Here is a 16,939-nt window from a genome sequence, read left to right on the forward strand (position 1 = left end):
TCAGCCTTGCTGGGTCGATTATAGCATTTATTTTTATGAATAGCAGTGGTCTTCTGTGGGACTAGGAGAGGGAACTAAGATTCAAGCATTCAAGCAAGGGCTGAATGGCAGCTGTGTATCAGGAAGTCTGGTCATTGTCCCAGAGACTCCTGCAAGGCTCTGAGGAGGAGGAGATGCTGCTGCAGGTACCCTCAGCCCTCAGGGAAAGACATGTGGATCCAGGCAATATCCAGCATAAAAATTCCATTCCAATCCAAAACCAGAATGGGCCTTTTAACTGATTTTTAATCAGTGTGATTAAAACAAAAACCTACCAGGGTTTTCACACACACTTCCACCTCCTGAAATCCACCGGAACCAAAACCTTGCAGTGGAAGTTTAAGAGTTGTTTTGCAAGACCGTGGAGTCTGAAGGATTCCAGGGAACCACGCCCCAGACTTTTCAATGTTCCTTAGGTGTGCTGTGCTATTAACTGGAGGGCAATCTCATGAAGGTGGTAGAGAAATTGTTGCAGGGCAGGCTACATTTAGGAAAAATTTTGAATGAAACAGACTCCTCCATTTATCAGGACAACCATCAGAAGTTTAGCTTTTGAGATACATTTCTCCTGATCAGCCTTCAGCGGAACAGATATCTGTGGTAGAACACCACTTTATTTTCTTTTTCTTTTTTTTTTTTTTTTTAATCCCTACAGCCAAATAACTTTAGAAAAGGTGTTATTTTGATGGGTGTTTATTTAACAACTCATTTCATGGTGGAAACCCTTTAATATCAGATACTTCTGAGAGAACAGCCTCTTCCATCAGCCCAGTTCAGTCTGCAGAAAGACTCTTCCTTTTGATGAAAATTGTATTTCCTGGTTTTGATCTTGATCTGCTGCTAGTCCTTGATTAAAGTCCTTGGAAACTTACCTGGGTTCAAAAGACTAATTTTTATCAAGACTTTTAAGACAAAGGGGCTTTGAGGACATGAAGAAAATCATTTGCCTTCTTCTACTCCAATAAAAATCATGAGCCATTGTGTTTTATCTCTAAAACTCAGTATTAAAGAAAATAGGAAGTGGGTTTGGCCTGAAATACTTGCTTCTACTGGGCATGTATGTACCTATTTAGTCAAAGTGTGTTTGCATTTGTTCTCTTCCCTTTCTCCTTACAGTCTGTTACTCAATCCACTGGGCTAAAGTAAAATTTTTCATCTGTTGTGAAATAAAAGTCAGCGGCCAAAACGCTCTTTTGGCTCTTCTAGCATGTTTTGAAGCCTCCCATCATCATCAGAAAGGGTAAAATGAGTTTTTGATGATCCCTTGTTTCTTCTCTTGAACTTTTGCATGAATAACAACTACTCTGTCTTAAAAAAAGAAAAATAAATAAAATTTTGTTATGACACCGTGTAAGATACACTGGAGATGACTCATGAGCTTCTACTTCAGCATGACTATTGTTACATCTTGACCTCTAGTGCCTATTTTAATTTGAATTCCCTTACCTGCATGGTAAAAATCCTCTGTCTTGTCTAAAATCTTAAAAAAGTAGGATATTTCAGTGTGGTGAAAATGCATTATTTTCAGTGATGACAAGGCAAATAATACCACCCCTACCTAATCCTTTTCTATACTTGGTAGGGTTTGTTGGGAGTTACAGCCTGGAGTAGCTGTGCTCTGGGCAGGAGAAGATGAAAGTGAGAAATTGTCTTGTAAAAACACATGTCCCCGAGAGAAAATTTAAGGCAAAGAGGATTTTCAAAGTGTAAACAAATGTGTGAATCATTGCCAGTGGATGTTAAGCTTCATGACTGCTTTTTATTTCAATTTGCATAGTTGCACTTTCAGGCTGACATTAGGTGATGTACAATCTTTCTAAACTCTACATTTTCCTCCTATGGATAAGGCTTCATATCAGAGCATAGCTGATATATTTGTTTTAATAAATGTCTTTTTTACACTGGTTTTATACTGGCTGGAGTCAAGATCCTGGAGGATCAGAGAACTGACAGCAGAAGGACTGGAAGCTCTATGGACACCAAGCAGCGAATGCTTGCCCAATGCTCTCAACTACAAATAGCCTAAAAACCACAAATTATGCATTTTCACTTAATGCTGCAGGAGAGAAAGTAGCTTTTCAAACAGCTTTCCTTACCCAGTGCTGAAAGCCCTGCAGGCTGCCCAGGGTTTAATAATTGACTCTGTCTCTGTTGTGTTGATCGTGATGCTGGAATCTCTACACTGCCCTTTTCTCTATTGCTGAACACCTTGTTCTGCAGCCTGGAAAACAAAGAGGTAGAAGCAGCATTGTGAAAGGCAGAAAAGAGAGAAATAATTTATCTTTTCTTTTTTTTTTCAGTGAGACAATCAGAATCAGTTTCTATTTTCCCTGACACTTCACAAATTGCAAAATGGAGCCCTGAGCTTCTTTCCCCTTGCTCAGAGCTCTCGGGGTGCAGCGGAACGAGACTCACATGGTGCAGATGGGGATGCTCTCACCACATGCATGTTCAGTGTGTTGTTTTTCTTTTACAGACACCTATGAATAAAACCCTTTGTTGTCTCCACTGGTGGGAGGCACCCACGCCCCCAGCAATCCATCAGTGCAAGTCCAAGAGGTGTGTTTATAAGATGCTGGTGGCTGGAAGTCTCAGGGTGTGGATCGAGGCTGCTGATTTTAACTCTGGATGTGTTGGAGACTCTGCCTGCCCTGGGGCTGGGAGATATCTCCTGCTGCCTGGGGCTGATCAAGTGAGTTTCACAGCGGTGTGCATTGATAACAGCTGCACGTTGTCCTCCCTGTGCTGAGAGAAGATCCTTTGTTGCAGGAAGAAAAAATGCACTTCAGAAATACTGGAGAGGTTTCTTAGGTGCCAAATCCCTGAGCCTGTGAAACCCAGGGCTTTGCTACAGGTTTTAATCAACTCAGGGTTTATTCAACAAGAGGCATAAAGTATTTAAAAATTAGCCTTACTTTTCACTAGGACTCGAGGTCAAGTCTCTGTTAGCTCATACTTCTGGAAATGTCTCAGCCAGAGTTTGCATGTGCATTCCTCCATCAGAACAATATTAATCACACTCCTGCCATCTCAGGGTGCTGGAGTACCTCTGCGTTTCCCAAGAATTTATTTTTCTTTCTCTTCATGTTCTCCAAGTCCACACAGTATGGTGACCACCACAGGAATACCTAGCAAATTTACCACCTTCCTTTCTGAACACTGTGGGGCTGTAAAACACAGGCTGTGATTCAATACATGGCAGACCCACACTCCCTGTAAAACAAAACTTTGTTTACTCTTGATTTTTAGTTTTACTTTTCAACTCTGGTGGAAAAATCTTAAAGGTGACCAGTCAGAACTAAAGAAGTAGGAGGCAAGCAAATAGCATTTCTCACCTGAAGAATTTTCGCACTTGACAAGTTTTGAAATTTGGAGGCAAAATGTCTACTATGTTTGCCCTCAAATTGCTTACACATCAGCAAATGTGTAGTGTTTATTTCCACCATGTATATTATATATATATATATATACATATATATATATGTATCTATATATCTGTATCTCTTTCTCTCTATATATATCACTCCTGCTAGCACTGGTGACAGATGAAGGCCATTGCTGAGTTGCTAAGAATGCCTTGTGCTAAGGTGATCAGATTAAAAGTGAAAAAAAAAAATGTGGGCTGTAAGAAGCCTCCTCCCCTTCTTAACATGTGCTGCAGAGTGATGCCACCTGCATCAGGTCACAGATGTCAGTGCAGATGGTGTGTCACCTTATGTAACCTGGCAGGGGCCATACAATACTAGGACACGGTGTCTGGGTCAGGTTATACAACTGTGGAGGATGTGTTTGAGCCTGATGGCACAAGCCAGCATCTGGGCTGGGGCCTCTGTCACCCTACGTGCAACGTGAATTACAGGGACTCGGAGAAACCAGGACCTCTTCCAGTGAAGAGATTAAAATAGGTAAGGTCTCCAATACAAAAAACGTCAAGTAAATAAGGATGAAAACAAAGCACAAAGAATGGCAGTCAGAGGTGGTGGCAGCAGCACGTTCAGGACGAGTACAAGGCAGCAGGTGTTCATCCCTGCACTGGCTGTGGAGCTCCTATGGATGCTGCTGCTGCTGCTCCAGGCTGTGGCCAGGAACACCATTCCAGACTCCTCCTACTGTGTACTCTATTCTAAAACATCCTTAATGTACATTAAGTAAATAGGCTATTCCCAATACTAAATTATTTGGGGAGAGCGTGTGTGTGCTCATTTCTTACTAATGAACACCTTTTTTCTAGTGGTCTCATTTCCATGAAGTCCGACTAAACTCCATTGGTTTCCCTACCTTTTTGTCACACTTTACAAAGCTGCTATCTTTATTTCAATTTTAAATTACTTCCAGTGGTCTCTCTGTAAAATACAGAGAGAACTACTGAAGGAGAGAAGATTACAGCCACCAGAGTCTGTTTTATTCTTGTACTAAGGGGCTGGAAGTCAGACTCTGTAAGGAACATCAGGGAAGCCACTGTGAAGAACAGCAGGCTGCTGGAGTTAGACTCGTGAAGCGGGAACCTTTTGGATCATCCCGGATATTTAGCCAGCCTCACAATCGCTATTTTTCTCCCCCGCTGTTGCTGCCCCCTTCGCTTTTTATCACCTTACACTTGCCGCTCACTGCCTTTCCGCCGCGCACCGTCCTGTTCCCGCGGCCGCGCTCCCTCAGGTGCGCTGCGGGGCCGCGCTCCGCTCCAGCGGGCTCACCCCGCGCTGCCACCAGCGGCGGCCATTTTCTCTCCTTCTCCCCTTCTCCAGCCCTTCTCGCCCCTCACCACCCTCCCCACCGGAGCCGCGGGCGGGACGGATCCTCCCCTCCGTCCTCATCCTCCGCTCCCGGAGGGAGCCCCGAGGCGCGGCGGCCGGCGGGGCTCCGGGTGCGGCGGCGGGCGCTGCCATCTCGCGGCCGCTCGGAGTGAACGGCCGCCATGTCGGCGCGGGAGGGACGCGCTCTCTGAGGGCGCTGCTGGGGGCGGTCGTGTGGAGACGGGTTTAGCCGTGTTTTACTGGAAGAGTGTTGGAAAATGCGGGATATGTGAAAATTTTCTTAGGAAGGGCTGCTCCTTGGTGTTTGACCTTTGTGTACTTTCAAGGCTGCTCGACGAGAAATGAGAGTTAATCCATGAAACAGAGCGGCCAACAAGCGTCAAGGGATGCGCAGGTGTTCGAAAGACAAATGAATTGTCGGTAGAATTGCCTTGCTTAGGTTTAGGGCTCGGCGTGTTTTAATGCTCTGAGATGTAGGGGGAGGTTAACAAAGCTCGGGAATAAGGATGTGCCCCTGAGAGCGGACACAGAATGCTGAATTTACTGGGCAGAACCCACAGGACAGGGAAAAAACCAATAAAGCCAACTCAGCAACTGGGATGAAATCAGCTCAAACTGGGTAAAAGATAATCCCGGTGGGGGCAGATAGTGACCACTGACTCACGTACCACTGACCCAAAAGTAGGGAAAGACTGAGCAGATGGACTAATTAGCATATGGACTAATTAGCATTGGAAGCGAGAGAATCATTAACCAAAAGAAAACAACGCTACTTAATAAGAGAACTATATAACTTGTAGCCAGTGAACACTAATTCCTTTGTTTGCTAGTATGCATAAATACTGAAAAGTTTTGATAGTGTGGGTGCTCAATTTGTGGAATACCTGAGAGTGGCCTGGTATTATTGTATAGCCCTGAAGTAAACACCAGTGTCTCTCTCAGTGTGTAATCATTGGTGTGTTGCACATCAGGTAGTGCATTTGATTTTTGTGGATAGAAAAGGGGTTTGTGAAATAGTGAGCAGTCCTGGGTTTTTTTCCCCTCAAAAATAAAAAGGGGGACAAAAGGAGAGTTTGTCTTGAGTCCTTTGTCGGTACCCAAGGGTGAGGAGGCAGAGCTGGGAGACCAGTCACTTTGGATTTCTCTGGGTGACTATTTTTGTCTTGCAGAAATCCATGTTGACACATTCCAGAATCCCCCTCAGCTTTTCCTGCACCTGAAGGCAATTACCAGATCAGGATTTCTGCAATGAAGGCATCACAGCAGGGTGATCTTTCAGTGCAGGTGCTCCATTTTGTTGGGGATCTCAGCTGTACTTCACATATCTTTTAAGGATGGAACATGCTGTAGCCAGCATACCTGTATTGGGTCTCCCAGCCCAGACATTTGTAGGGCATTATCTTTATATTAACAGGGAAACAAACAAGAGCACAACAGCTTCAGGAAGAGGTTCTTCTCCGTGAGCGTGGGTACCACACTGGAACAGCTTGCCCAGAGAAGCTGGGCTGATACCCTATCCCTGGAAGTGCTCAAGGCCAGGTTGGATGGGGTTTTGAAAACCTGTTCTAGTAGGAGGAGTCCCTGCCCATGGCAGGGGGGTTGGAACGAGATTATCTTTAAGGTCTCTATCAAAGCAAAGCATTCAGTGATTCTATGAGCAAATTTCCAACCAACCTTCTCTGCTGCTGTTCCATCACTTAGATTCTCTCTCCTTCAAGATTTTAGCATGAATTGTTCAGGTGTGTATTGATTTAGACCTACATTATTTTGTCTGCCACTAGGAAAACAGAGGATGTAAAGCCTTAGAAAACCCAAATACACTTACCTCCTCTTAAATCTCAAATGTATGTAAACTTAAATATATATTTACTTTAGACTACAATTCATTCAGTAAAAATTGGCTTCCCAGTTTGGAATGAGCACCTGCTCTGTGATGTTAACATATGTTTCTCTGGAAGATATCAATGGGAAAGAAAAGCCTGGAAAACAGCCACTGAGAGTTGTTCCTAATGGCTTTTGAAGCTGTTTTGCGACCTGTAGAGATCAGACTTTAATCAATAAATCTGTCTCTGTTTTCACTGTAAGATGAGAAAAGTTTGCAGTGCCAAAGATGAAAGGTACATTTTTTTCCTCTACTATTCAACAATTTTTTTTTTTCTCCTCATGTTCATTGGTGACAGAAAAGGAGCTTTGTAGAGATGCAATACATTTCATAAATTAATTCCCATTGGAGATATGTTGTTGACTCCTGGACAGCAAACAGGGAATGCTGGAGAAAACACTTAATAGACATCAGCTTGGCAGCAAGAAAAGAGTAAACACACTTGCTGAATTGTTTTGTTTTGGTCTGTGGGGGGAAATGAGCCAAAAGAACTTCAGGTAGCAGTTAGGATCTGACTGGTAAGCACTGGTGAGAGATTGTGCTGTTGGCTAGACTGCCAGGGAAATCAGGGGGAAAAAATAATCTCATGCAGTGTATATTTCTTTTGGGATTGAAACACGGTGTTGAGGCTATACATATGGCAAAGTAGCCTTCTTCTGGGGGATACACTGTGCTGCTGCAAACATGTGCTTTCTGAGAATTGCTCAGGCTTAAGGGTCAGCCCCTTGATCCTCCCTGTCTTGGGAGAGGCTAAAAAGTTGTTTTTTTTTAAAAAAAAATGCTACAGAAATAAAGAAACCAACTCTAGAAGCTGCTCCTGGGAAAAAATAGACATACATGCAGGAGTAGGGTAGTTGTATCCCATGCCTGTGGTCAGCATGAGGTGGCAGAAAAGCAAAATTTTCTGCCACTGAGGCTGTGAGAAGTGTAAATCTGGGAAAAATGTGGCTGCTTTTTTTGAAAAAGATCACCCTCAATATGCAGATATTCCTTAACCAGAGGCAGCAAAACTGATTGTTCTACTCTCGAGGTTGTTGTAGAAGCAAAGCAAAGAGATTTAGGGATGAAATTAATTCAATGATTGGTCTGTCCAGGGCAGAATGATGAAAGGGAAAGAATCCCTGATTTAGAGGCTCTGGAAATGGAGAATGAAAAGTGTTAGGGGTTTTTCTTTGTTTTTCTTGCCACTCTTTCAACCCAAATGTCTGATTCTACAAAAGAAGTGTGTAGCCAACACTGCTCCAGAGGAAAGAGAAGCCTGAGTTTTGTAAATTGAATGAAAAGCAGAAAAGACCCTTGTGCCATACAGAGTCACCTGTTCAAGCCTGGTATTTAGAGGCTGTTTTATATGGGAAAATATATACCTGTCTTTGGTGGATTATGGTCTTGTGAGGATCCCACACTATGGTTTTAAAACACTCCCTTGGATGGATAGGCAGTGGACAGAGACAATAAGGAACTGGACAAATCTCAGGAGTGGAATTTGGTCTCCAGTCTTTGGCCATTTTAGTGGAAACTGTCCAGCTCTGTTCTCAAAAGCTGCAAACTTTGTACAGGTCCCATGCCCTGTTTGTGACCAGATTCTTAGACACCCAAGGAGACCTCATATCACACAACATCTGTATTCAGGAAATTGTTTAGATGACCTTTACTTTTCAATGAACTACCCTTTACCTTAGTGAAGAATAACAGCTGGTTGTTCTGTAATGAGAAGAAAAGGCACTTGCTCTGTTCTGAGATCTGCAAACTGGAATCATAATTCCCAGTCTCTGCTTTCCTCCCACTTCATCCTGTTGGGAAATGTGAATGGATATCTTAATTCTGGAAACTTGGTTTGTCATTTGTGTTAATAAAAGCAGGACAAACTGTCCTTAATTCTAACACTGATTTTGTAAGTCACCATGATATAAATGGTAAGTGCTGTGCACTGAGTCTGTTACCATAGAAAAGCAGAATGCTGCCTATTCCTGTGCTGCTGTATTGCATTCACACTCTCAGAGCCATGGATGTGGTGAATATGCTTTCTGTGATTTGCTGGTTTGTTTTAAGAAGTGAGTGCCTCTTAGGAGACTTATTAATGTTTTCTTCGTTGTTTTTCATTCTCTGATTAGGAGAGTAAAAAAATACTTGCCATGTAAACCTACACTCCCCATTCCACATGGCATCTGTTCTCACTGCAGCTAATTTACAGATTGAAAAGTGCTAGTGTGCTGTGGTCTTTCCTCTCCATATGTTTAAAATGGCCTTTAGGTGGGATCAGATTTTATGCATTTTATGCAAAATTCCAGCCTCTGAAGCATTTCTTCATCCCTGGTATTCTTCTGTTCTTGTTTCTATAGTAGCTGTTGTCAATCTGCTTTGCTCTGTGATCTGTGGTGGAGAGGGGGTCTGTAGCTCCAGATTGCAGTTACCAGAAGGGATGTTTCAGTTTGCTGACTAAAAGAAGGCATCTCATTTTCTGAAACCAGGTGGTGTAATCACCTTTGCTTCTTTTCTGTGCTTGCTTGTTTGCAAACTGTTCCAATGAGCTGATGCACTGTTACCATGTGCTGAGTTTTGTCCCAGGAAGATAAGCATGGCAAACTTTTGATAGGCTACAGATAATGTTAAAGAAATAATTTTACTGATAGCAAAGAGACAGTGCTCTGTGTTTAAACACAAGAACTGATCAGCAGCTTGCCCAATACAAGCGAAGTGTATTGTCTTGTTTTTATTCTTCTCCAAAGAGGGATCTTTCTGGAATTTATTACTGACAAATGCTAGGGAGATTAACCTGTTTTCTTAATGGTAATTTATAATGATATTATAATCTGCTCTGTGTAATGCTCCCTTCCCCAGAGGAAATGAAAACAGATCTAACATGAAGAAGCCTTGTTGCTGTGGGTTTGCCCTCACTGATATTCACACCCATCAGTGGAAGTGTTTTTGATTCCCCTCTGCAGGAGAGGGCACCACTCCATGTGTGTGGGCTAGACGGTTTCTGGAAATACACTGTAGGATAGAGGAGTGGTGCTTAGTTTTTCAGTGTGCTTAGGCAAGGCCTCCCAAAGTATATTTATGACATTAGATGGGTGAAGGTGGTGGAATATGCAGCCCTTTCTCTATTTATTTAGTTAGTTAGTTATTAAATTTTTTTGTTTGACTAAAGCTGATTTTAGCAGGGATAGTCAAAGGAACATTCAGCATGTTTTGGAAATTCTCCATGGAGCCACCTTTTCGGCAGCACAGCTTAGTGGTAAAGTTGCTGCTACAGCCAGGAGTAATAAAGCAGTGGGGTGCTGATAGCTCAGTGAAACATCCTCTAATTTCCTGTGCCTCTGTTAGGGACTCCCCTCTCCTGGACAGAGGGACATCCATGTGCAGCTTGGCCAGGCACATGCCACTCATTCTGCACAGCCAGATCTCTGGAGCAGCACTTCTAAGCGCTCCCTTTTCTGCAAAGTAGGTTTTACTTATTTATTTTTAATGGGTTCCTGGGAGTTCCTTGAGGTCAGCACACAAAATCATCACGTTTCTACATTAGCATGACATGAGGTAACCACAAGTCCCCTACAGAGCTCTTGGTGGATAACCCTCAGCACCCAGAATATCCTCTCTCTCCCTATTCCATGTCTCCTGCTCAGTGGGGATAACAGCCAGTGGTTTCAGCTAAGGATTACATTAGCATCCAAAACATGGATTTCTCCACAGTCTCTGGAAACAATGGGAACTAGAATTAGCAGGGAAGACAGGATATAAATGTTATTCTTTTATAGCTGAGGAAAATGGTTGACTCTGATGGATGTGCAGGTAGCCAGACCTGCAGAAATGTGGTAATATCTTTATCAGACAGCCTGCAGTGTACTTTGCTTTTTATTTCATTTGCTGCTACTTTTGGGCCTGTGCTTGGGTGGGGAAAGAGGAGAATCCAAAGGCTCAGATTTTTTCTTCGATGTAATTTAATCAATGGGCTAATACTTTGATATGGGTAGGTGGGGTAACACTAGGGAACTTAACCAGACTGGCTCAGGAACTCATTTTTATCTCTACCTAGAATTAATTCTCATTAGAGTTACTGTTTTATTTTCCCTTTCCCACACAAATGATAGTTCAAATTAATGGAACTTGTTACAGGTTTTATTAAGTGCAGCTCATGTTTATCATGTCTGGAAACCCCACCCTCAGAATACACCAGAACCACTCTCTGACTGTCCCTGAGCCAGGCTGCAAATGATATTCCCTAAATTTTCTGAACAGGAAAGGATTCAGCTATTAAACAGCTGAATGGGAAGTGTTGAGAGCCTTTGATTTCAGGCCACCCAATTCAATCTAACAGTGGGAGTTAGCTGTCCATTGGTAACCTCCACCTGGAAATCACTTGCACCTGAGAATTATTTCTTGGCCCAGGTGAAGTTAGTTGGAAATCTCAGGGAGCTTCTGAGGATGTCCACACAACAGGATTATTGTCCCAGGGTGTGTGGGTGCTCATTGTCTCAGCAGACAATGGCCTTGATTTTATCCCTGGGTTTGTCTTACTTGGGAAGAAGCCTCCTCCTAGGAGACAAAAATTACACCTCCAGCTGTTAGACAGGGGTGAGGTATTTCCATTTCCTAAACATTCAGTCTCAAATCTCTGATTTTTAGATAAAGAAAAATAAATGTATGCTGTCACTTTTAATAACGACTGAACGTGTTGATGGCTTGAAAAAGATAAATTTGGCCATGTCAGCTAAGAAGATGTGTCCCCAGTATTGTCCAGTTTTAAGCCCCTAAGAAATCTTACCATAATTTTTGGCTGTCATGTGCAAGTTATTGCTTAAGCAGCATTTTGTTAATAAAATGTTTCATAATTCAACCTTCTGTTGAGCAAGTAAGGCAGGCTAAATGAAATAAAGATAGAATTAGGTTTGGTGGAAGGATACTGGATCTTAGATGTGCAGATGCCTTGTAAATTCAGGGTGAATTAAATAGCTGCAGAACTTAGTAAAAAGAAGAAGAAAAAGGAGAGGGGGAAATGTATATTTTTTGGTATTGGGGAATATAAAAAAAGGAGTTCCTTTTTAGTTTGGGCTTGTACTGTGATATTGTTCAGTTCAGAAGGAAGTGTGTGTGTGTACTGACAAAATGCTGGCAGCTGACGGAGCCAGATTTGATGTTAATGGTTGGGAACACAGGGCAATGTAGCCAGTTAACAAAAGAGCTTGATCTGTGCAGAAGATGATTTTGAGCAGATACACACATATATAGAAAGCAAGATTAATTTAGAGACCTTTGTCATTAAAGCAGATTTTTGTATGGTTTTGTGTGGGATTTAAGGGGGATTAAATGTTTGACATCACTTTGCCTGCACAGGCTATGTTGAAGAGGTTACCGAGCGGGTGGTGGAGAATTTAAAACCGCGCCTTTGCTGAAAGAGAGGCAGCAATGGATCAGAGGAAAGCAGCCTGGCCAAGCAAACTGCCCTACCTACCACAGTGCTGAAAGCAAGGTGCTTCTGGTTGGACAGCAGTTGCTGCAGGGATGTAGAGATGAGGGAATATTTATGATTTGCCAAAGTACGAGGGGAACTCGGCAAGGACATCAGAAGTGGGATGCCCCTGTCTTCTCTCTTCAGGGATGCCTCGCTTTGTGTGCATCTTTTGTCTGCTATGCTGTTTCTAAACGGTAAAAATTCTAAAAATAAGAAGTCAGCAAGGTGGATTGGGTGATCAGGTGCATTTCTCTTTTGGAAGAGATGGTCCTGGTCATGAAGCTTCTGTTCCTCACCTGCCTATGGCCAACAGCAGTGCTTCACAGTTCTCACAGTCAGCATCACCGTCTTCATCGTCGGCATCAAATGTCATTCTCAAGAAAACATAACAGGTAAGAAAGACTTTATCTGTCTCTGTTCATCTGGTAAACCTCATGCTGTCGGCCACCTTTCAACACACCCTTTTAGTTCACTGTCCTGTTTTTCCAGATTCTGGATTTATAGCATTGATAGGATGTTCCCACAACAGAAAGGGTGTATTAATTGATTAATTAATTTTTCCTAACCAGACCTTTCACACTGTCATTTTATGAAAGTCTCATAAATATCCAGTCATGTACCCACCCACACCCAGCTCTTTTACCTGCTGTGATACAAGGCTATCAGATTATTGCTGTGATGTTCCAAGTATTCTTGCCCTCTGACTCCCATCACAAGAAACAGAAATGCCTTCCAGAGTCCTATGCCAATGTTAAAAAGTGACTTCCATTACCCAAACAGCAGAGTAGCTACACTAGAAAGCTACAGGAGACTTTTTTGTGGCACTAAATGAGGTAAATGACACCTTATTTTTAATGATGACACAGCATGTTCCCTTTCTGGAATATATTTAATGCTTTTAGACATTGAAGATTGTCTCTGTTCTTGGCCTTTCAATCGAGTAGCTGGTTGAAAATGAATAATGATAGACAGGTTTTTACCTATAAATTTCTGGGCAAAGTGTGAGTGCTTTCCCCCAGGAAGGCAGCTCACATCTGCCACGTGAGGCCTCTCAACCTGTGTCCAGTTTAATCTCATACTATGTGAACAGACCAATGGCTGCCACTGATAATCCAAGAAAAATTCTTCTTTCTTGGGAATAACTAGCTCCATTTAAGGAAGGAGAAGGGATAAAACTGTTAGATTTTAAAATGTGCTTGACCCCCTACTAAAATGAGCAGGGGAGCTTGTAGTTTATTTCTACAATATTACATTTTGAAGAAAAGTATCATAACTGGCCTCCTCTGATGTGTTTAAGCTGTCTTTTTTTTCCCCCTGAAGTTGCATGCTTTGTGGCAGGTGTATAGCTGTTAACCTCCTGTATCACTTCTCATCATCCAGCAGTGAAATATCTCTGGAACCCTCCATGTCTTGATAAAATCCTGTTTAGCAATCCAAGGTAACAGATGACACAACACAGGTGCTCAGAGGTGCTGTATCACTTAAGAGTTCTGGGTTTCTGTCCTGAAAAGTTATGGGTCCAAGTTTGATGCAGGCCAAAAGCTCATGAAAAGAATGGCTGGCTATTCAGCAGGCTGTTTCAAACAGTCTGAGTTCTGCTGCACAATTATTTGTAATAACAAAGGGAAATAAACAAAACTAGCCCCAGTATCAGCGTAAGATTTCATCTGGTGTTTTAACAGTCTCAGGAATTAAATGGAATTTAATTAAGAATTAAATTAGTTAAGAATCAAATGGAAACAGAATAAAATACCTTATTAGTGGTAGTGGCAAGGAAGGTCTATTTTAAACTCAGCTGGTACTTTTATCTGTGGTAAGAGGGGAGCATATGCTGCTGTTGTTTGCATCTATCCTGTTCTGCCATGGCTGAGAGCAGTTGTTCCATCACTGACATAAAAAAATCACAAAGCCAGAGGGAGACCTGGTGGTAGGAGACAGGAAATTTTGTGGCATCCTGATGAACATCCTCTTGCAACACCAGTGTTAGCAAAGTGTCCTCTCCGTCGTCACAGATCTTTACTGGTACATGCAAATGGATCCACGTGACAATCCTGTGAGACAGGCACAAGTGTGTTACCAGAAAGGGAGAATAGGAACAAGGAGGAATTCATCTGCTGCTGCCTGGTGTGGCAGTTTTCTTTACATAAGGCAAGCTTTGGCTTCCCACATCCTCATTTCCAAGGTCCTGGTGATTTTGAACTGGGAAGAAGACTGCAAAATCTGAGCCACAGAGGATCCCAAAGCTTAACGGTAGCAAATCAGCTTTTCTCTGCAAAGGATCTGAATGTGTTTAATTTCTCTTTGTTTCATTCTCTGCTTTTGTTCTAAAGGCTGCATTATCCTCCAGTACATTGCATCAGGATCTGACTTTCCATCAGCATCTTTTTCTTTCTGGGCAACAATCTTTCAGCAGCACTAGGGTTATTAGGGACACAGCTGACAGATGGCCTTGGTTAAATGGGTGGCCTTTTAAAAAGAATCCCATGTGAAAATGTTACTTAACCTACAAGTTCCACTGTTTTAATAGAGTAACCCAGTTCTCCCTCCAAAGCTGTTTGTCTGCATTCTCCTGTAAAGAAGATTTTAAAGCATTAACCAAAAGTACATGAGAAAGCGATTATTCTCATGGTCCATTTCCTACAGCAAAGAACAAAACATTTGATTGTCAAAATATTAGGTTTTTTTGACAGTACATATTGCTGATGTTACTGAACAATTAGAAATGCATTTTCATGTGTACGAGAGAGAACTGTGCAATTTTGATTGTTTCATTTATCTGGGCTCCAAGGCTTGATTAATGTAGTAAAGCATTTCAGAGGTCACATTGCTGGATTACTCCACAGACTCTGACTGGAATAAGATTTCTGTAACTTCTACCTTTTGGATACCTTTAATTTAGTAGTACTGGAGTTTCTTGGGGACACAACACTGGAATGAAACTTACAGCCATGACAGCCAGGGTATTCTTTTCATAAAAGGCACCTTAGTAGTATTCTTCTAAACTTACCTAGTTTCATTCTGAATATGAAAGGATGGTAGGGGGAAAGGGACCTTTCTCTAGTTTCCTACAAGAACTTTTACCATATCATTAGCAGAGCTCTAAAACAGAGGAACAGCCAAGCAGAAACTTTCCAGGGATCTCTGTACTATACCTAGTTTATAACAAGGGCTTGCAAGCACAACCTTGGATGGATAAGGACAGGGCAAATAAGATATTTTCCCCTAATATTCACAGCTGTACCAAGTCACCAAATTTCCTCCAGCAACATCATTTGTTGGGTGTAATTTCTGCAGACCCAGTGATCTTCAGTGGATTTCTTTTCCATCAACTTGTCCGATTCCTCCTTGAACCAGCATAAACTTTTGATAGCCTGGAAAGTTAAAGACATCCAGATGGGACATGAACCACATCTATCCCACTCAGGCCATTGGTTTATGGAGCTATATTGATGGCATTAAGTGATTAAATGCTTTAGCCAAAAATGACCCAAGTACCCTTGAGCAGACCTTTAACTTTTCATTTGCTAATGGTTTTCAAGGCCAGGTGGGAGCAGCTAAATTTGTCTTTAAAAGCCTGATACATCTTTGTCCATTGTTAATTAATTCTGAATTAGCTGCTTTGGTTTTGTAGGCAATAACTAAATGCTCTTTGAGATCTCTGGCAAATACCAAGGTCCATGCAATAGTGTTGGGTAGGGAAGTGTCAAAACAGTATTTCTCATTCTTTTTCAGCCAAAAAGTTAGTGCTCCCTTTAATTAAATACAGAAGTACCAACAAGAGAGAATTTCCTATGTGATCTGAAACACTTCAAGTGCTTTTATGACCTCTTTTGGAACATAACTATAGATTGCCATTTAATTTACATAACCCTTGCCTGAAATACAGCTATGGAAAGCACAGCTATGAGTAGAAGCAGCAGTTTCTTGAGCATGTGCCTCACTGAGACCAATAAATTTTTATCATTGCCCAGATCTGCACCAATACCAGAGTTCTCTTCATTACTGCTGATGCAGATAGGTAAAAAGAGATTTCCTGTCCTTAGGTGCATCTGTCTTCTAAAGGTTTCACAAAAATTTCTTCACCAAAAGGGCTGTCAAGTCCTGGAACAGGCTGTCCATGGAGGGGATTGATTCACCAACCATTCCTAGAAGTGTTTAAAGGATGTGTAGGTGTGGCACTTAGGAACATGGTTTAGCATGTGGATTTGGCAGGGCTGGGTTAATGGTTGGACTCACTGATCTTAAAGGTCTTTTCCAACTTAAATCGTTCTGGAATTCTGTGTGGGCTTTTCCTCTCAATCACAACCTGACCTCTGCCATGAATGTGTAGAATCCATGGCTGTATTCAGATCCCTAGACCATGGTGTGCTGCTGAAAGCTGCACAATCAAGAGGCCATGGAAATATAATCTGGTTTTTTTTTTTGCTGTGCTTCTGTTGATGCCCTTTTCTGGTGTTAGAAAATTGAGAGCCAGACATGGTTGAGGGATAAGGGTTTTTTACCTTGATATTTTAGTAAGGATCCTTATTGGTGCACCAATTCCGAGGTGGAATGAGCCTCAATGCACACACAATAGATTGCTTATACAGTTTACAGACTTTACAAATTAGCATAAATAACAGGGATGTCCCAATGGGAGGCCTGGATGAATGGCATGATATTCCTCCATCTGGAGGCCAAATGTCTCATTTACAGGATATGTTCAAGAGAGGACCTTGGTTTCCCAAGAGAGTGTAGGGCTTTCCAGCCTCCTACTGTGGGGCATTTAGGATATTTGGTCTCCTGGCCTAACAGAATACCAGGACTAGGCTAAAT

General features: G+C 42.2%; 1 protein-coding gene and 1 long non-coding RNA gene across 2 annotated transcripts in view; one reads left to right on the forward strand and one right to left on the reverse strand.

The window, feature by feature from the left end:
- Positions 1 to 778: 778 nt before the first annotated feature.
- Positions 779 to 2,761, reverse strand: LOC107201303. Its single transcript, XR_001520106.3, has 3 exons — positions 2,455 to 2,761; positions 2,136 to 2,260; positions 779 to 1,347 (listed from the first exon to the last, which is right to left on the reverse strand). It is a non-coding gene; the product is annotated as an uncharacterized LOC107201303 (long non-coding RNA).
- Positions 2,762 to 11,091: 8,330 nt separating this feature from the next.
- Positions 11,092 to 16,939, forward strand: part of GABRR3 (gamma-aminobutyric acid type A receptor subunit rho3) — a 30,312-nt gene continuing 24,464 nt past the window's right edge. The window contains exons 1-2 of the mRNA XM_033518813.1: positions 11,092 to 11,247; positions 12,007 to 12,516. Coding sequence (XP_033374704.1) covers positions 12,389 to 12,516 — 128 coding nt within the window. The 5' untranslated portion in view covers positions 11,092 to 11,247; positions 12,007 to 12,388. The remainder of the gene's footprint in view (positions 11,248 to 12,006; positions 12,517 to 16,939) is intronic.

Source organism: Parus major, chromosome 1, assembly GCF_001522545.3.
Source record: "Parus major isolate Abel chromosome 1, Parus_major1.1, whole genome shotgun sequence".
In the NCBI taxonomy this organism is placed as follows: Eukaryota; Metazoa; Chordata; class Aves; order Passeriformes; family Paridae; genus Parus; species Parus major.